The 15422-nt window shown below is 31.6% G+C and overlaps 2 protein-coding genes across 2 annotated transcripts; one reads left to right on the top strand and one right to left on the bottom strand.

Annotated features, from left to right (window-relative positions):
* Positions 1 to 285: 285 nt before the first annotated feature.
* On the top strand, positions 286 to 2370 carry LOC124910478 (E3 ubiquitin protein ligase DRIP2-like). Its single transcript, XM_047451120.1, has 3 exons — positions 286 to 1483; positions 1683 to 1755; positions 1829 to 2370. The coding sequence occupies exons 1-3, from the start codon at positions 1479 to 1481 to the stop codon at positions 2003 to 2005; spliced, it is 255 nt and encodes an 84-aa protein (XP_047307076.1). The 5' UTR covers positions 286 to 1478; the 3' UTR covers positions 2006 to 2370.
* A 2549-nt stretch (positions 2371 to 4919) lies between these two features.
* On the bottom strand, positions 4920 to 10420 carry LOC124910477 (protection of telomeres protein 1a-like). The gene is made up of 10 exons (XM_047451119.1): positions 10198 to 10420; positions 9966 to 10102; positions 9449 to 9638; positions 8300 to 8379; positions 8049 to 8137; positions 6306 to 6581; positions 6131 to 6213; positions 5931 to 5989; positions 5441 to 5593; positions 4920 to 5362 (listed from the first exon to the last, which is right to left on the bottom strand). Exons 1-10 carry the CDS (start codon positions 10322 to 10324, stop codon positions 5141 to 5143), a joined length of 1416 nt encoding a protein of 471 aa, XP_047307075.1. The 5' UTR covers positions 10325 to 10420; the 3' UTR covers positions 4920 to 5140.
* Positions 10421 to 15422: the final 5002 nt, after the last annotated feature.

Genomic DNA, 15422 nt, shown 5'->3' with positions numbered 1-15422 from the left:
TAAAGTGTCCCTTTGCCTTCCCATGATCCATTATGGTTTGCCTTCTTCTCAATAAAGACATATTAATGTTTATTTAGGAAGTTGTAATGTCATTTATTCTAGTATTTGCCTATATATAAATTACAGCCTTCGTTCTAATAATAGTTTAATCATCCTAAAAAATATCAAATTTTAGCATTCTCTCCAGCATTATGAACCACAACATTCCACAGTATTTTGAAGATGCCTTCGTATACTGGCCAAGAGTTGAACGACTTGTTGTACCCGCTGCAAGAACGGGCAATCATAACCACACATTATCAGGGTCCTGTGTTGGGTAAGCTCCATACAGGGTGCCCGACTATCAATGTACATCATCACATTCAGAAAATGAGCGGCCTGGGCGAACGTGATCTGTCTGGAAAGAGGACCACTGAGTTAAAATGGTTCCAGGATGGGTGCACGCTCTTCTTAGAACCTATAACAAGTAGAGGACAGGAACAAATAGGTTTTCTGAGTAGGTTTGAACTTTTCGTTCTGTCCCAATTTGATCAGATAGAAATGGGGCGGAATACTGGATGGCCTCTCAAGTGGGGAGAACTACACGTTTCTGTTCTTAAAAGGGGTCTTGATACTCCGAACTATAAGTGTGGCGTACTCGGTTGAAGGTGCTAAATTTCTAGGCCCCAAGATCATGCCTGTTTATGTTAAAGGTGACATGAAGGCTAAAGTGAGGCAGTTAGGTAGGGCATAAGCCTTGCTTTATTGACCTTGACTGCTTGAACAATGAATGAAAAGGCCTTAGTGGCCATGCTATGCTCACTGCAGTACCCCCTCTGTTGCTGCCCGACTTGACGATGTTCCATGCGTTTGCAGCAGGGTATCTCTGCCTGAGTGTTATGTTTCATTCATGGGGAGGGATCGCATCTGGTTGATGAAAAAGGTGATTCCATCGCCGGAGAGTTAAGGGTAGGATAGGGCCGATAGGCTCTGAGGTTGGTTTCTTAGGCTGTGAGGAGATCCATGAACTGCTCTGCAGGGTTGTCTCCAAGATGAGGGAGTGTGCTGCAGGTGACTTGGCAGTTCACAAAGAGATGCGAATGCTGAAGAACCCTAGTTTCACAGCTTACTATGGAAGGCTCTGGCGAGAAAACGGGACTTGTATGGTCGGTGAGGAAGGAGTTATCAACCAACACAACTCGACAATGAAGAAAAGTGAAAAGTATATGCTCTCAAGAATTGGCTGGATGTGTATGGCTTGAGTGATGAAGTGATGGTTCTGTGGGTACAATGCAGTCCAGAAGTCTGAGCTTGATAGAACTAGTGTATCACAAACTGAGCTTAGAAAGAGGCGCCAAAGGTGTGTATGTTGAGGTGAGCCGTGAGGCGCATTGGAAGGATGTGTGGAAGACCAGGGAATTGAGGCCCCGAAAAGATATTTTCTGGTGCTTTTGAACAAGAGTTATCTAAGAATGGATGGAGGATAGAGGCAGTTATGAATGATGTAAATTTGTTTCTCCTCTCTAGGGTTAGGTTAGGTTAGGTTGGGCCGATTTTCTTCACTAAATCTAAATATATGGAAAATGTGTGATGTTGAGTTTGTTTTGTTCTTGGTCTAATGTCTTTTTATTTCTTTCATTTGTTTTACTCTCAAGGCATTTTTTTCAATGATATTGACCTTAGTTTTCCTCTCCTGAATATAGGGATGGTAATTTGCCCGTCTCTTTCATTCAGGAGTATCGAATGAAGAAACTTGATCTAACAAGTGAAGCTGAGGCGAGTTCATCCAACTCCAACTTTGTTTTTCACTGAATGTTACAGCTTTTTTCATTATTATTATAATTTGCAGGTAGAGATAACATGCCAAGGCAATCGAGTCCTTCCGACATTACAACTGCAGAATGTGTTGGATCTCTGGCTACAAACACCTCCTGCCACATCGAGAAAGGTTTCAGCTTCTGTGGGCAGCTCGGCTAAGGAATTTGTAATGGTTTTCTCCTACTCCAGGAAGCTCCAGACAACCTAAGGATAGTTTTATTTTTTGTTTCTTTTCTTTAATTTCCAACAATATCACATTCATGTCTTGGTAGGTATCTTTATTGCATTATTTAGATATTGTAAAAAGTTTTATGGATTTTCAATTCCAGTTTAATATCTTATGTAATAACAACAGTCATTCAATTTGCCTTGAAGATAGATAGTTGTAGTGTGGTTGGTTTTCTTCATAGTTTCGATATAAACATTAGGTCGGTTTTTGGTTATTTGAGTGATCAAACCGAGTTTTCAGAAAGCTTCATGTCTATTTTTAAATCAAGTTTGTATAATTCTAAGATAGTTTGTAACAACATAATTAACCTTAAAATTGAAATAGGACTGTCTCTAGCTGACCCAGACATGATTCATACAGAGTTGTCTCATCGGAACAAGATTTACAGCAACAAAAATGGAAGCATATGAAGATTTGCAACAAAAAACATTGTCAAAACTTGTTGGCAAATAACATTGGACTCCGACCTAGAATGTTCTGCAAATATCATCATGTTCTTCAATTTGCAGAAGTTCACCCCCCCATCAACAAAGTTATAGATGCATGCAAGCTGCATTACAGAAAATCAAAGTCAATAACCATTTACAAATTACTAATATATAAATACCATGGAATTTCTGCATTTCAAAACCAAACCACATTTAACCATTCAATTTTTTCTTTTTCCAAATAGTTTTAACATCTGCTATGCAATACTGAGTTGAAAAGTAGCAGTTCAAGCTTATAAATATTTGTTATAATAAAAGAGAAGCTTTAGCTATGCTAGTCATACCTCTAATCATAGTGTTGAAGATCTAAGCTTGAATCGCAAGAACCTTATCTGTTAGTTCACTGGATTCTAACCCAGGAAATTGCCCAATATCTTTCCCTTCAAGAGGCCAAAGTTAACTCTTCTGGGGATGAACCATCACTCCCAAAGTAATCTGCAAGCTGCATTACCCAAAATGTTCAATGCTGTTAAAAAATAATTTTGAAGTACAAAAAATGGAGATAAAGGAGAAAATAGAGGAGGACTATGAAATACTACATGGTTAGCTAAGCCCATGCCACTCAAGGCAGCTGCCTCTAGGCTCGAACCCAATAGCCAATCGCCACATATTCCCGCCCTTCCTTGAGGATCAAAGATACATGGGATACATGAACTATTAGTTGGAAGAGCAGCACCCCTACACAATTTTAAATAGAAACAAAACTACTATAGCAACTTCCAACTTACAAGAACCAAACTGAGCAAATAAAGTAAAAGAAGTGCAATTATGCTCCCATTAGCCTGTCATTTACATTTCCTTGATATATGAAAAGGAAAATATGACTCAAACTTGATAATAGATAACTGTGGTTCTCAGACGATTTACTTAACACTCAAACAGAAGTGAAAATACTTCATACTTTATTAAGCATAACTTGTTAGGCTTTAAATAGCTAATAAATGAAGACTTAGTCTTCTACAACCAACGTGGTAGAACTTACGGAAACATAACAAAATAATAGGACAGTTACTTGACTCCTGATTAGTAGGAGATTATTTCAAACTCATAAACAAATTTTCACGTGTTTATTGTCTGTTGGTTATTATTTTCAATATTTTGTACTGATAACTGAAACTTTATTGCTAATTTAGCTGGAAAAAGTTCAATAAGCTTGCAGACTTGAGGATGATATAACAGTTTGGTAGGTTAGGGTTAGTATCATCATTATCATTCTTGGTACTGAAAATTGTATAGCCTGATTTTAGATCAGACCTCCCTTTCTCTCTTTGTGTCTTTTGTAGATCATATTGATTGATAGTAATATTTTTTTTGCCAAACAATTTTGTTTATGTCTTCTGTCGATGATTTTGGCCTTGTTTTGTTATGTTATTTCAATTGATGTATTCTATTACAATATGATATGGGACTGATTTCAAGATATTAAATCTGGAAGGATCTGACATTATTTTCTTAACTCATACCTTAATTGGGCTTCTCTGTAAAGAAGAATGATGCATTTTCTACACCTGCCTTTTTAGTCAATCCTCTATGATCGGGATCTTTTGACTTTGACAATGTTTGGCACAAACCTTCATTACATGTACCTTGCAGTATGTGAACACTTCTCATTTCTCCTTGTTGATAACTTACATGTTTATTTGATTTTTGAGATCTCTGCATGATTTTGAGTATTTCTTTTTCTCATTTTTGTAAATGTTGCTTGTTCTGCTCATTTATTAAAGAAAGACATTATTATTGTCTTTCCTATAATAAAAACCCGAGTCAATGGGTTGTGCTCGGGTCAATATGAAGTGACAAGTTAGCATCCGATTTGGAGATACAGATCATGTGTTGACTTTAGTGAGTTGGTTTACAAAAAAAGGTATGATATTCTGCAATGCATGTATTAGTATTGAATCTCATGTTGAATTGGTGTCAACTTTTGCAGTTTGTTCTAGAAAATCTAGAAGATCATTGTCTCTCTTTGTTTGTACAAATTATATATATATTTTTAGTATGTTTCTCGATTTTGTTGAAAGAGTGAGTTTAAATTAACTTACATTTCACCAGGAGAGTCAGATATTAAATTCTTAGATATTATATTTTGTGTAAATTGAAATTCAAATGATCAAGGAGCTATAAGCCTTAAAAGTTGTAACACTCATCAAGATTAAAGGTCCAAGTTTTACTAAATTAATTTGAAAATTGAAGTATAATAAATTATATAAATTGTATATTTTTATAATTTTAAATTTGTCATGTGAAATAAAAAATATTGTATAATGAAAGAATGACTTTATCCTTCTAACTAATTTTGAAAACATATAATTTTATTTTTTATTATATATTGTAAATTTTATTTATTATTATATAATAGTAAAGGTAAGAATAATGATGAGAAAAAATGGAAATTTGAAGTAAAATCAGAGAAGCAAAAAAGATTTGGTATTGTTAACTTCAAACATCCAACTCCCATTGTAGCAAAAAAACCAAAAATAATGTTTTACAACATTTTTGAGGTAAGATTAGATGATAAAAAGGTCAGCCCACAACCTTAGTTGCAAAAAGGTCTGCAATTAACTGCAAAACACCAAATCCTACCGTAGCAAAACAAAACATTTACATGATTAAAAGGTCAGTCGACTCAGTCCACAACCTTAGTTGCAAAGATCCTATACTTCCTGGTTCCCCACTTGTCATTTTTATCGGTATAATACGATTTTAAACAAAGCTGCACCCATGGTGGATTCCTTTGGGCGCATTGCTGTTCTTCATTGCTCCTCCCACTTGGAATCATCACTCCAAGCAAAGCATTCCTAGTTCTTTTCAATGTCCTGTCAGAAGGATATCCATCGAAAAAATACTCCTATCACAACAATATATTAGTTAGGAATTCAATTCAATCTCAAAAGAAAAAAGAAAAAAAGGATGGTTGATCTGTTACCGAATCTTCTGCAAATAAAAATGCATGGATTCTGGCAGTTGCATCCTCTAGGGTCAATGTTATCCTGTATATTCCTTGTGGAGAGCAGAAATCTTCCGACTGAAATGGACGTATTGCAATAACCCTAACCGCACACTTAAACTTACCAGTTACCTGCAAATAAGGCTCCAGCATTAAGAGGGCTACATCTTTTCAATAATAAGCCTTTTTATCGATTTTCCTTTCTATTAGTTTGTGCTTAGAGGTTACAGGCTTGTTTGGTTAATAAAAAATGTATCAACTTTTTGTTTATGCACAGAATTCAGTTTCCAAATGGAATCACATCCTAATCCAGATCCATATGAGAAATCGACAAAAAAAAGTTTCATTTAATAAAGTGAGTGACAAATAGACTAAACAACTGCACCCTAAAACCTTACTAATAAAAGAAAAATGGCATCTTCAAAAAAATTATTTGACTACTTCTAATGGCAAGGGAATATTACAATACCTTTGGATGGGTGATAACATCCATTAAAGTGACGAAAGGCATCTCTGTGTAAGATGTCTCTGTAAAGAAAATTACAAATCATTAGTCCAAAGGGTTCTAAAACATCTACATTAGCAAAGAAATCAAAGAATGAAATATTAAGAATAAAAACTCAAGATTATGTAACAGCAGTATATTATAGGACAAAAAACAAAGACAACCTGTCATCATTGAAGAGGGAGGAGGCAAGTGGACAGAAAATGGCTCTCGACGCCGTTTTAAGGTTAACCGCTTTTCATAGTTCCTATGTATTCATTGCCAAGTAAAAATCTAAATCCAGATATTCTTAGGAAACAACAAAATGAAAAAATAGAAAAATAAAGCAAAAATCAACACCTTTGTGATTCCGATATGAGTTTTTCGGTGTCTGACAGATACTGAAGTTTGCTAGAAGGCATTAACATACACCGCCAGAGTCCAGCATACTTTTCACATTTAACATTTACCAATTTCACCCATCTGTCACAATTTAGTAATTGAAGACCTTGATTATCGTCTTCCATCACCACCCTCAAAATGGTACCAATGGTTGGGAATTTAAGCAAAACGTCTCTTGGCAAGGGAGTTGGTTCCAATTGTAAAGGTGGCAGGTTTTCAATTTCATTTTCTTTCCTGTTTTTACAAATAAAGCACTTATGAAATCATAGATTTTCATTACTATTTGGTAAGAAAATAGACTATTACATCAAGAGACTGAAACTATATCTGAATTCTAATAGTCATTAGGAAACCTTTATCTTTTCCTTTTCAAGGAGAAAATAAAAAATTACAAACCTCTTTAACTTTAACATACGCAAATTATGTCTTTCAAAAAAAGAAATATGTCCTCCATATGTTGACACATGAGAACCCAAAAATGCTAGATAATAAAACATTCTCAACAAACACAAATTTCCCCTAATGATAGTATTTCGACAAATTGCAGAAATCTGACTGTCACCATCGTCCGAATCACTGAAAAGGATGGCCGAATCACTGAAAAGGATGGCATGCTCTAAAGGAAAAAACTCCTCAAAAAAATTGAGGCATCTGGTTTATATTTAATCTCCCATTCATTCTGCCTCTCTTTGTTGTCGTACATTATGTTACAGTGGAAAAGAGTTATCCAAGTGTTACATCTCTTGGAGGAGAATAGTACAACATCCAACCGCAACCCCCACTTCAATCAAGGTGCTTCCAGTGGGAATCGAACTGGAGACCCCAGCCTCTTATGTTCAATATTATTATCAAAATGCAAAGGAATACAAGATTTGGCAAAGTTATCGTGGATGTAGGATAAGTTCTTGATAGTTTTATCATTAGACTAGATATAGAGATGGATTTGATTGTAAATTAGAGATTTTTGTAGTGGGCATTCCATAACTTTGTGGTAAATGAAAGAGAAACGGTGGTGACGTAACTTGGAGGCAAAGACAAAGGCAACTAAATCAAAGAGCACCCACATTTTACAGTTCATACCTAACAAACTTAATCACACAACAAAACTATCCCAACTTCCTAACTTATAGCAACAACGAAAGAGGTATCTCATGATTTATCCTTTCAAAATAGTATACATTAAAGTAGATAAGACCTTTTCAAAGAAGAGGATGATGAATTCAGAAGGAAGATAGAAGAAGAAAGGATTACATGTAATTATTTATTTTTGTTTAAACAACTAACACATGAGACAACTTCTAATGAGTAAGATATTAACTTGATTTGAACATTTTTCAACACTTTATGTCTCACTATGGGATGCAAATAAGCTCAATTAGGTATTATGGCCTTGAATTTAGGATGCTATTATCTAATGGTATCCATAGATGATCTCTATTATGTAAATGAAACATATTTCTAACAATACAATTTTGTATTGATTTTCTATAATTTCAAATAGATACTCGAAAGATTTTTGTAAATCTAGACAAAGGAAACATTTAAGAAAATATATGGTATTTAGTTTCCAAAAAGGAAACAACCTAAACCCCAACAGTGATATCTGATGAACTAGATGATTGATGGTATTTTAACTGATCATATAAGACAAAAGAACACAATGTTGCCCTTCCTATGATAAACACAAATAATAAGCCTTACTTTGCTCGCATATTAGCTCGTGGAGCATCAGTGCCATCCCAAACAAAGGCCATCCATTTGTTTTCTTGAACCTTACATATGTGAAGCACCTGGTTATGAAAAAGAGTTCAATATAAAGCATAACAAGACCATAAGAAATCATAGCAAAAGTTGCCAGAAAATTCATATTGAAAGAAATGGACAAATTCTTGGATATGAACATTTTACACACTGCATAATCACTGAATATGGTAAGCAAACTGTTGCATTACCTTGCATATCAAAGTAAGGTGTTCTCCAACTCTGATATCTTCCAAGGGTAAATACTCATTCAACCCGAACAACGAAATGCCTTGGAATAAAAAAAAAAAAGTGTTACAAGATTTTTATCCAGATGTTACATAGTGTGGCATTGTGCTAGAAATTAGCAACATATTTTGCGATAATTTTGACAAAATATAAACAAATATAATGAATATGTAAAACCTCATGCTCAAGGATATAACTCTGTGCTATATATTCATGGCCCAGGTCTGAACTAAGATGCATAATCCTAATAATTTTATCTTTTGATTAAGGTGTCGAATAAAGCTCTAACATGTTTAAAAATAAGTCACCTATATGAAATCAAGTGCTACTAAATGCATTGCCGAGGATGACAAAATAATCCTATATTAGTAAAAAAAAAATAAGATAATATAGTTTGTGTTTAGCTTGCCAGCCAAAGAGAACTGGCAGGAAGTTGTTATGATCAATTTTATACAAGCACACTTTCATTAGTTCAAGGAGCAATTTTATCTCCCACTAGAAGTTTGAGGAATTATTGGATCTAATTTGCCAAAAGTTCAAATAGTCACTGAAGATGCACGAAAGACCCAAATAGCCCACTAAACTTTTTGTTCACTCAAATAACCTATTGAAGTGTATAAAAAATATCCAACTAGAATAAATGTAACTTTGCCTAAAATGTAACGTAGTCACTTATTTCATCAAGAAGTGCTCAATATAATCATGATCAAATACAGTCACTTCTCCAGGAGCTCTTTGTTCTTATTTTTTAAGTTGATGCTTGTATTAAATGAATGATAGAGAAATGCATTCCATTGATAATCAACATTAATTTTATTTGTTTGTGGCCTATACATTCCTTCCTTTCACATCATCCTAAGGATATTACCAATAGGCATCTGGCCATATGTTACAATTACCACTCTGGCAAAGGGTTGCCATGCCATATAATGTTTGCCTCTAAAAACAGTGAATCCTTTGTATACATAAAGTAAGTAACTTCACAGCTATGTAAAAGCAATGAAAGATAAGTTAACAGAGATAAATTAACTGTTTCTTTCCTTTCTATAAGCTCTTTCACTGCAAAACATGTACTAGTATTTTAGGCTAGCAGTAAAACCAGGATTACTTACTTTCGTCCGGGTTACGATTAAGCAGCCACTTCCTTAGGCAGTCCAAAAACTTATTATCCTCGTCTCTTGGATGAAAGTTTGCTGATGCCTGATAGGGTAGAAACTGAGTGCCATGTTTTCCCTCAAATATGGCAAATGAGGAGATCTTTTTGTTGAAAACAGCATTAACGTCTCCACAGTGAGATTTTATCTGCAAAGGTTAAGCCATATTACTGGATATCCTTCTGGATAACACACACAGCTGAACAAAAATGTTAAAACAGTACACATTGGTGACTCCAAACCCAAGAATAACAGAGTTCACCACTGTCTAGAGGCAAGAGCACTCGCTACAATAATATAACTGACTTACGAAAAAGAAGGCAAAGTGGAAAAACAACATTAAAGGACAATAATAATAGGAAATCAAGACTCTATATAAGAACAAACTTCAGCAATTTACATAAAGTATACTTCCTAATCCTTGCATCGATCAAATAAGATGATTACTTGAAGAAAGCAGATAAGAATAAAATACCATAACACGAGAGAAGAGTATTATGTCTCCAGCTGAGTGCACAGAGGGGAGCTTTTCCATATTTTCTCCAAAGCAGTTGACAAGTAGCCCAGGAGAAGAATACGATTCGTCTATTATCTTGACAGTGCAAAAACAATCTGCACAAGTACAAGAGAGTTGAATTTTAAGGATGATCCATTTCATACCATAAAAATGGAAACTTAAATCAAAGAAGGAAATAGCAATATGTTACCGGTGCCCTTAAACTGACGAGGAATACTTGTTTCTAAAACGACACCAACAAGGTTAACATTTTGATTGATGGCGGAAATGGCGTCAACTATCGGAAGAAATCTATAATCGTCGTCCCTACAAGCCATTGTTCTCGTTATCTGAGTTCAAACCCCTTCAAGGCAGCTTCAACCCTAAATCCTCGTTGAGTTGAGTGACACCGTGACTACAAACCCTAGCAACGTAAACCCTTTTATATTTACTACAAACCCTAGCAACGTAAACCCTTTTATATTTATTATTATTAAATTTAGGGAGTGGTACACATATTTTAATTTTTTTTCTATAACTATTAAAAATTTTGGTATAAAAAAATTTATACTTTTATCTTAACTTAATTTTGATATACTTTAATTAATTTGGTATCGGTACTATATATTTAATACTTAAAAAATATTTTAACCTAAATAAAAAAATTAATTTAATATGATTATTACACAAATATTATAAAAAAAATAAAAATATTCATTATAAAATAAAATATATATATATATATATTTTAAATTTAACATTCTTAGAAACAAGTCAATATTAATAAATAAATTTAATTAAAAAATTAAAATTAACAAAATATAATTAAGTATTATTTTGTTAGACTAAAGTGAAGGAAATAAAATATTTTCTATTTAAGATAAATTTGATAATATTATACTTTATTAAATTTATTTATTTTTTAAATAAATCAAATACATTATAGTGAAAATTTTATATATTTAATTAAATAATATTACAATATAATTATATTTTATTTTGACTTTAAATAATAATATTTTCATAATTAAATTAATTTTAAATTTATTTATTTTTTTATAAATATTATATATATAATTTATAAATATTATTTTAGTATTTCGGTATATGTATTCGTATTCAGTGACACGGATCCAGAAATTTGCATTAAGGTGGGCTTAAATTTTGTGTAATAAATTATATATAAAAAAAAGTTATATTATAATAATTAAATAAGTTAAATTCTACTGAATTTTAAAACATAAAATTCATATATAATAAAATATATATTTACCTTCTTAGATAAATCTAATTCAATATAGGGTGTCAAATGAGTCGGTAAAAAAACATACTATTTTATTAAAATACGAGATTACTTCTTCACTTTTTTATTGTTAAAAATGTTTTGTTCGTAGTAATAAAAATTGTAACGTTAAAATTAAATAAATATTTTATTAAACGGTTATAATATAAATTATAAAAAAATAAAAAAATAAATAAATAATGTTAACTTGTAATATTAATTCAAGAATCAATTACAAATATAATAAAGTTAACCATAACCAATACATAAATTAAGAGAGTAGATATTAGAGAAAATAATTAGAAAAAATAATAATGATATTTTACTTTTTTTCTAAATTAGAAAAATAAATATAAAATTTTTATATAAAAATAATTAAATAATAAAGAATTAATAGTATATTAAATTAGTGAAATAAAATTATGTCTAAACAAATCCTAAATAGAATGAAAAGATAATTAATAATATAAAATTTAATTTATTATTATTATTATATATATATATATATATATATTGTAATGTATATATGGTATACCGTATCTATAATTTTTGATATACCATAAAAATTAATATTTTATATATATCTATAATATTTTGGTAAATCACATTTAAATGTATCTATAATATTTTGGTAAATCACATTTAAATGTAAGGATAAAACAGTTTAATATTAATATTAACTTGTATTATTATTTGAAACCTTTTTTTCTTACTAAATGAAGAATAAAATATCACAAATTGATCCATTTTTATTTTTAATATGGAATATTGAATAAATTTTTAGATAACTATATATATATCCAATCATTTATATTAGATAGACTTATATACACTAATTTTAATTAATTTTATTATTAATAAAATAAAATACCACCAATATAATATTAATTTTAAACAAACTTTTTACTATTTTATATATATATATATAAAAGAGCCAGCCCCGAGGTTTGGGCTGCCTAGCCTCGATAGAAAAAGTTCGATATACTTTTTATTACTCTAAGTCTAGTTTTAAAAATTGATAAAAAAAAATCGTTTTTAGTGAAATTTGAACCCATAACTACATTAAAACTTTAAATGCATATATTGAACCACCACATTACACCATTTATGTTTAAAATTATAATAAACATAACTAAATATTTTGATATTTTTAATAAATGGGCTGTCCTGGGAGTGGGCTGCCCTAGCCCGAGGGCTTGCCGGGCTTACCCTATGGCTGGCCCTGATATATATATTAAATTGATATATCTCTAATCTAAACATTCAAATATAAAATATGATTTTATTAAGATTATTTTGTTTATAGGTATTAAACATAACTGGATAAACAAATAAATATATAAAAAAGAATAATTATTTAGGCAATTTTAGAAAAATAAAACATATGAGCTGATTAGGTTTGTAGTTATTAAAATAAATCACTTGCAGCCCAAAATTAAAGAAAGTGATTTTTATTATTTGTATTTTTTTTTAAAGTAAAATAACTTAGAGTTTGTTCTTTGTTAAATAAACTTTAATGATTTTTATTATTTGTAATTTTTTTAAAGTAAAATAACTTAGAGTTTGTTCTTAGTTAAATAAACTTTTGCTTATTTAAATAATATTATTTTAATAATGATTTTGAGAAGAAAAATATTTTTGGACAAAAAAGTTTAATTAATATTAATATATAATTATAAAATAAATTATATTATTTAAATATAGTGTATTTGAATTAATGAATTGCGGTAATTAAAGACTTTATGATGTAATATTTAATTATAATTGAATCCGTTTAAAATCAAAAAAATAAGTTTTGAAAGAGTATTAACATTTATTTTAAAGAATTGACTTAATAATAAAAAAAAATTAAAAGTATTTTAACATTTTAATTAAAGAATTAATAAGAAATTAGATGAAATATTGTTAATTATAATTTGAATTTTTTAAAACAGTGAATTATGTAAGATTGAAATCACCATCTAACCATTGCTATCAAAATAACTATAATATTGGTTTATTAATCGGTTACATCCATCTTGTGGATTGACTATATATATATATATATATTTGGGCTAGGCTTCGGATCTGCTGTCCCAAAATATGTTCCACTTGCTGTGTCATAGGAGAGAGAAGAGTGTGGAAAGAGGAAAAAGAAAATTAAATATTAAAATAAAATGTCATATGTATATAATTTTTTAGGGTTTTGAATTTAGGATTTAAGATTTAGGGTTTAAGGTTTAGAATTTAGGGTTTAGAGTTTAGAATTTAGGTTTTATTTCATATATATAATTTTTTATTTGTCTAATTTATCAAAATTATGTTGTTTAGATGAATGATACAGCAAGTGGAACATATTTTGGGACAGCAGATCCTTACCCATATATTTGTGGTGATGATTAAAAAAGAAATTAATGTTCAATTTTATTTAACTCTAAATTATTAATGTAAATATCATAACTAACTTCTAAAAGTCAATATATATACTTTATTTTTGTATGCATCTTAAAAAAATAGTTAACAAAATGTATTTATTTGAAAAAAATGAATGTTTATTAAAATAAGTAATTTGATATTTGTTTTAATTTAATAAAGAGAAGTGATAGAGGGAGGGAATTTGGGAAAATTTGACGAAATAACCCTCATAAAAAGGTTATTTCCAAATTTAGCATAGGCTAAATAAAATTTTCAAATATAACTGTTAGGATCTAGGTCGCGGCTGGAGAACCGGGGTTAGCTGGTTAGCGCGTCTTACTCAAAGGGTAGTGATTAATCCGGTTAGAGATTAACACCGGGGTTTCAATACTACACAAACTGTCACAAACCCTTGAACCAGGTTCAAGCGCGGAAGTGGTTTGTTTCAGGTTGAAGCGGCACACTCACAAGATAGGCAGAACCGGTTTTGAATAAGAAATGTTTGGAAGTTGCTGGGTCGGTTTTGTAACTCAGTAAGTCAGTTTCAATGTTGTTGAATCGGTTATAGTGGTATAAGTAAGTTAATGTAGATCGGTTAGAAAGTAGAACTGGCAGAAAGTAAATGACACGACAAGGTTTTATGGATGTTCGGAGATAAAGCTCCTACGTCACCTCTTCCTCTCGAAACCGCGAGAAGGATATTCACTAAGGAATACAAACACAATCCGATCGAGACTTATTTCCTGCTCGATAACACCCGTACAATTTTAACCGAAATTGTAGAATTACACACTTAAACTTAGCACTTAAGCTTTCTAGAGATAGAACACACTCTTTTCACTTGTAGATTAATTGTTCACTGTGTCCCGCGTTTACTCCTCTTCAGCTGCTCTTTTTATAGGTGAAATATGCCAACGATCATATTTCATTTCCTTGAATTTGATTGGTTGAGCAGAGGTTCAGTGATTCAGACCTGACAGTCAACCTTTCAGACCTGGCGGTCTAATCTTTCAGTATGTAGGACAAACCGGCTAGGTTTGTCTTTTACTCAATATGGTGACTGTCGGTTAGACAGTTGTCTGTACTTGGAAGATTGTTTTTCTGATTTATCCTGAAGTGGAAAGATCTTGTAGGACGGTCTTCTACAGCCTGCAGACTGTCCTCAGACTTGTATGAATATGGCAATGTTCAGTCTGTTCCTTTAGTATCATTCTCAACAGATACCCGAAGTATCTTCTTATGCTGGTCGGTTATGTGTGTTAACCGGATGGCTTCCGGTTATTCCTTGGCTTCTAAATGACCGAATGTCTAGTGTTTCCGGCCTTCTTGTTTTGACCGATCTTGCCTTCTTGTTCGGTCAGGTTTTTGGTTGGTTTATGTGTTTGACCGGTTGAGTTTCTTAACCGGCTCAGTGATCTGACCGGTCCGGTTCTTTGTCTGTTCCTGCATAGGGAGTTTATTTGTGTTAAGTTCTATTAATCGGTCTAATTTTATCTAACAATTTCTCCCTTTTTGATTATTTTATTTAAAATTATCAAAATCATGTAAGATTGCAAACGTAGGCCGGTTCTGTTTTTAAGAGTTTGTTTTGGCCGTTTTTTTTAACTTTGACCGGATAGTTCAACGAATACAGATTTGTTTATCGATTTTAACCGGTTAGTTAGATGAATGATCTGAGTTTTTGCAATTTTGACCCGGTTATGAAACTGAAATGGATTTTCATTGAAGATAAAGTACAAGATAGAAACCGAAACATGGAT

This window comes from Impatiens glandulifera, chromosome 7, assembly GCF_907164915.1.
Source record: "Impatiens glandulifera chromosome 7, dImpGla2.1, whole genome shotgun sequence".
NCBI classification, from domain to species: Eukaryota; Viridiplantae; Streptophyta; class Magnoliopsida; order Ericales; family Balsaminaceae; genus Impatiens; species Impatiens glandulifera.
Note: the sequence above shows the minus strand (reverse complement) of the source record. Positions and strands in the feature narration are given on the sequence as shown.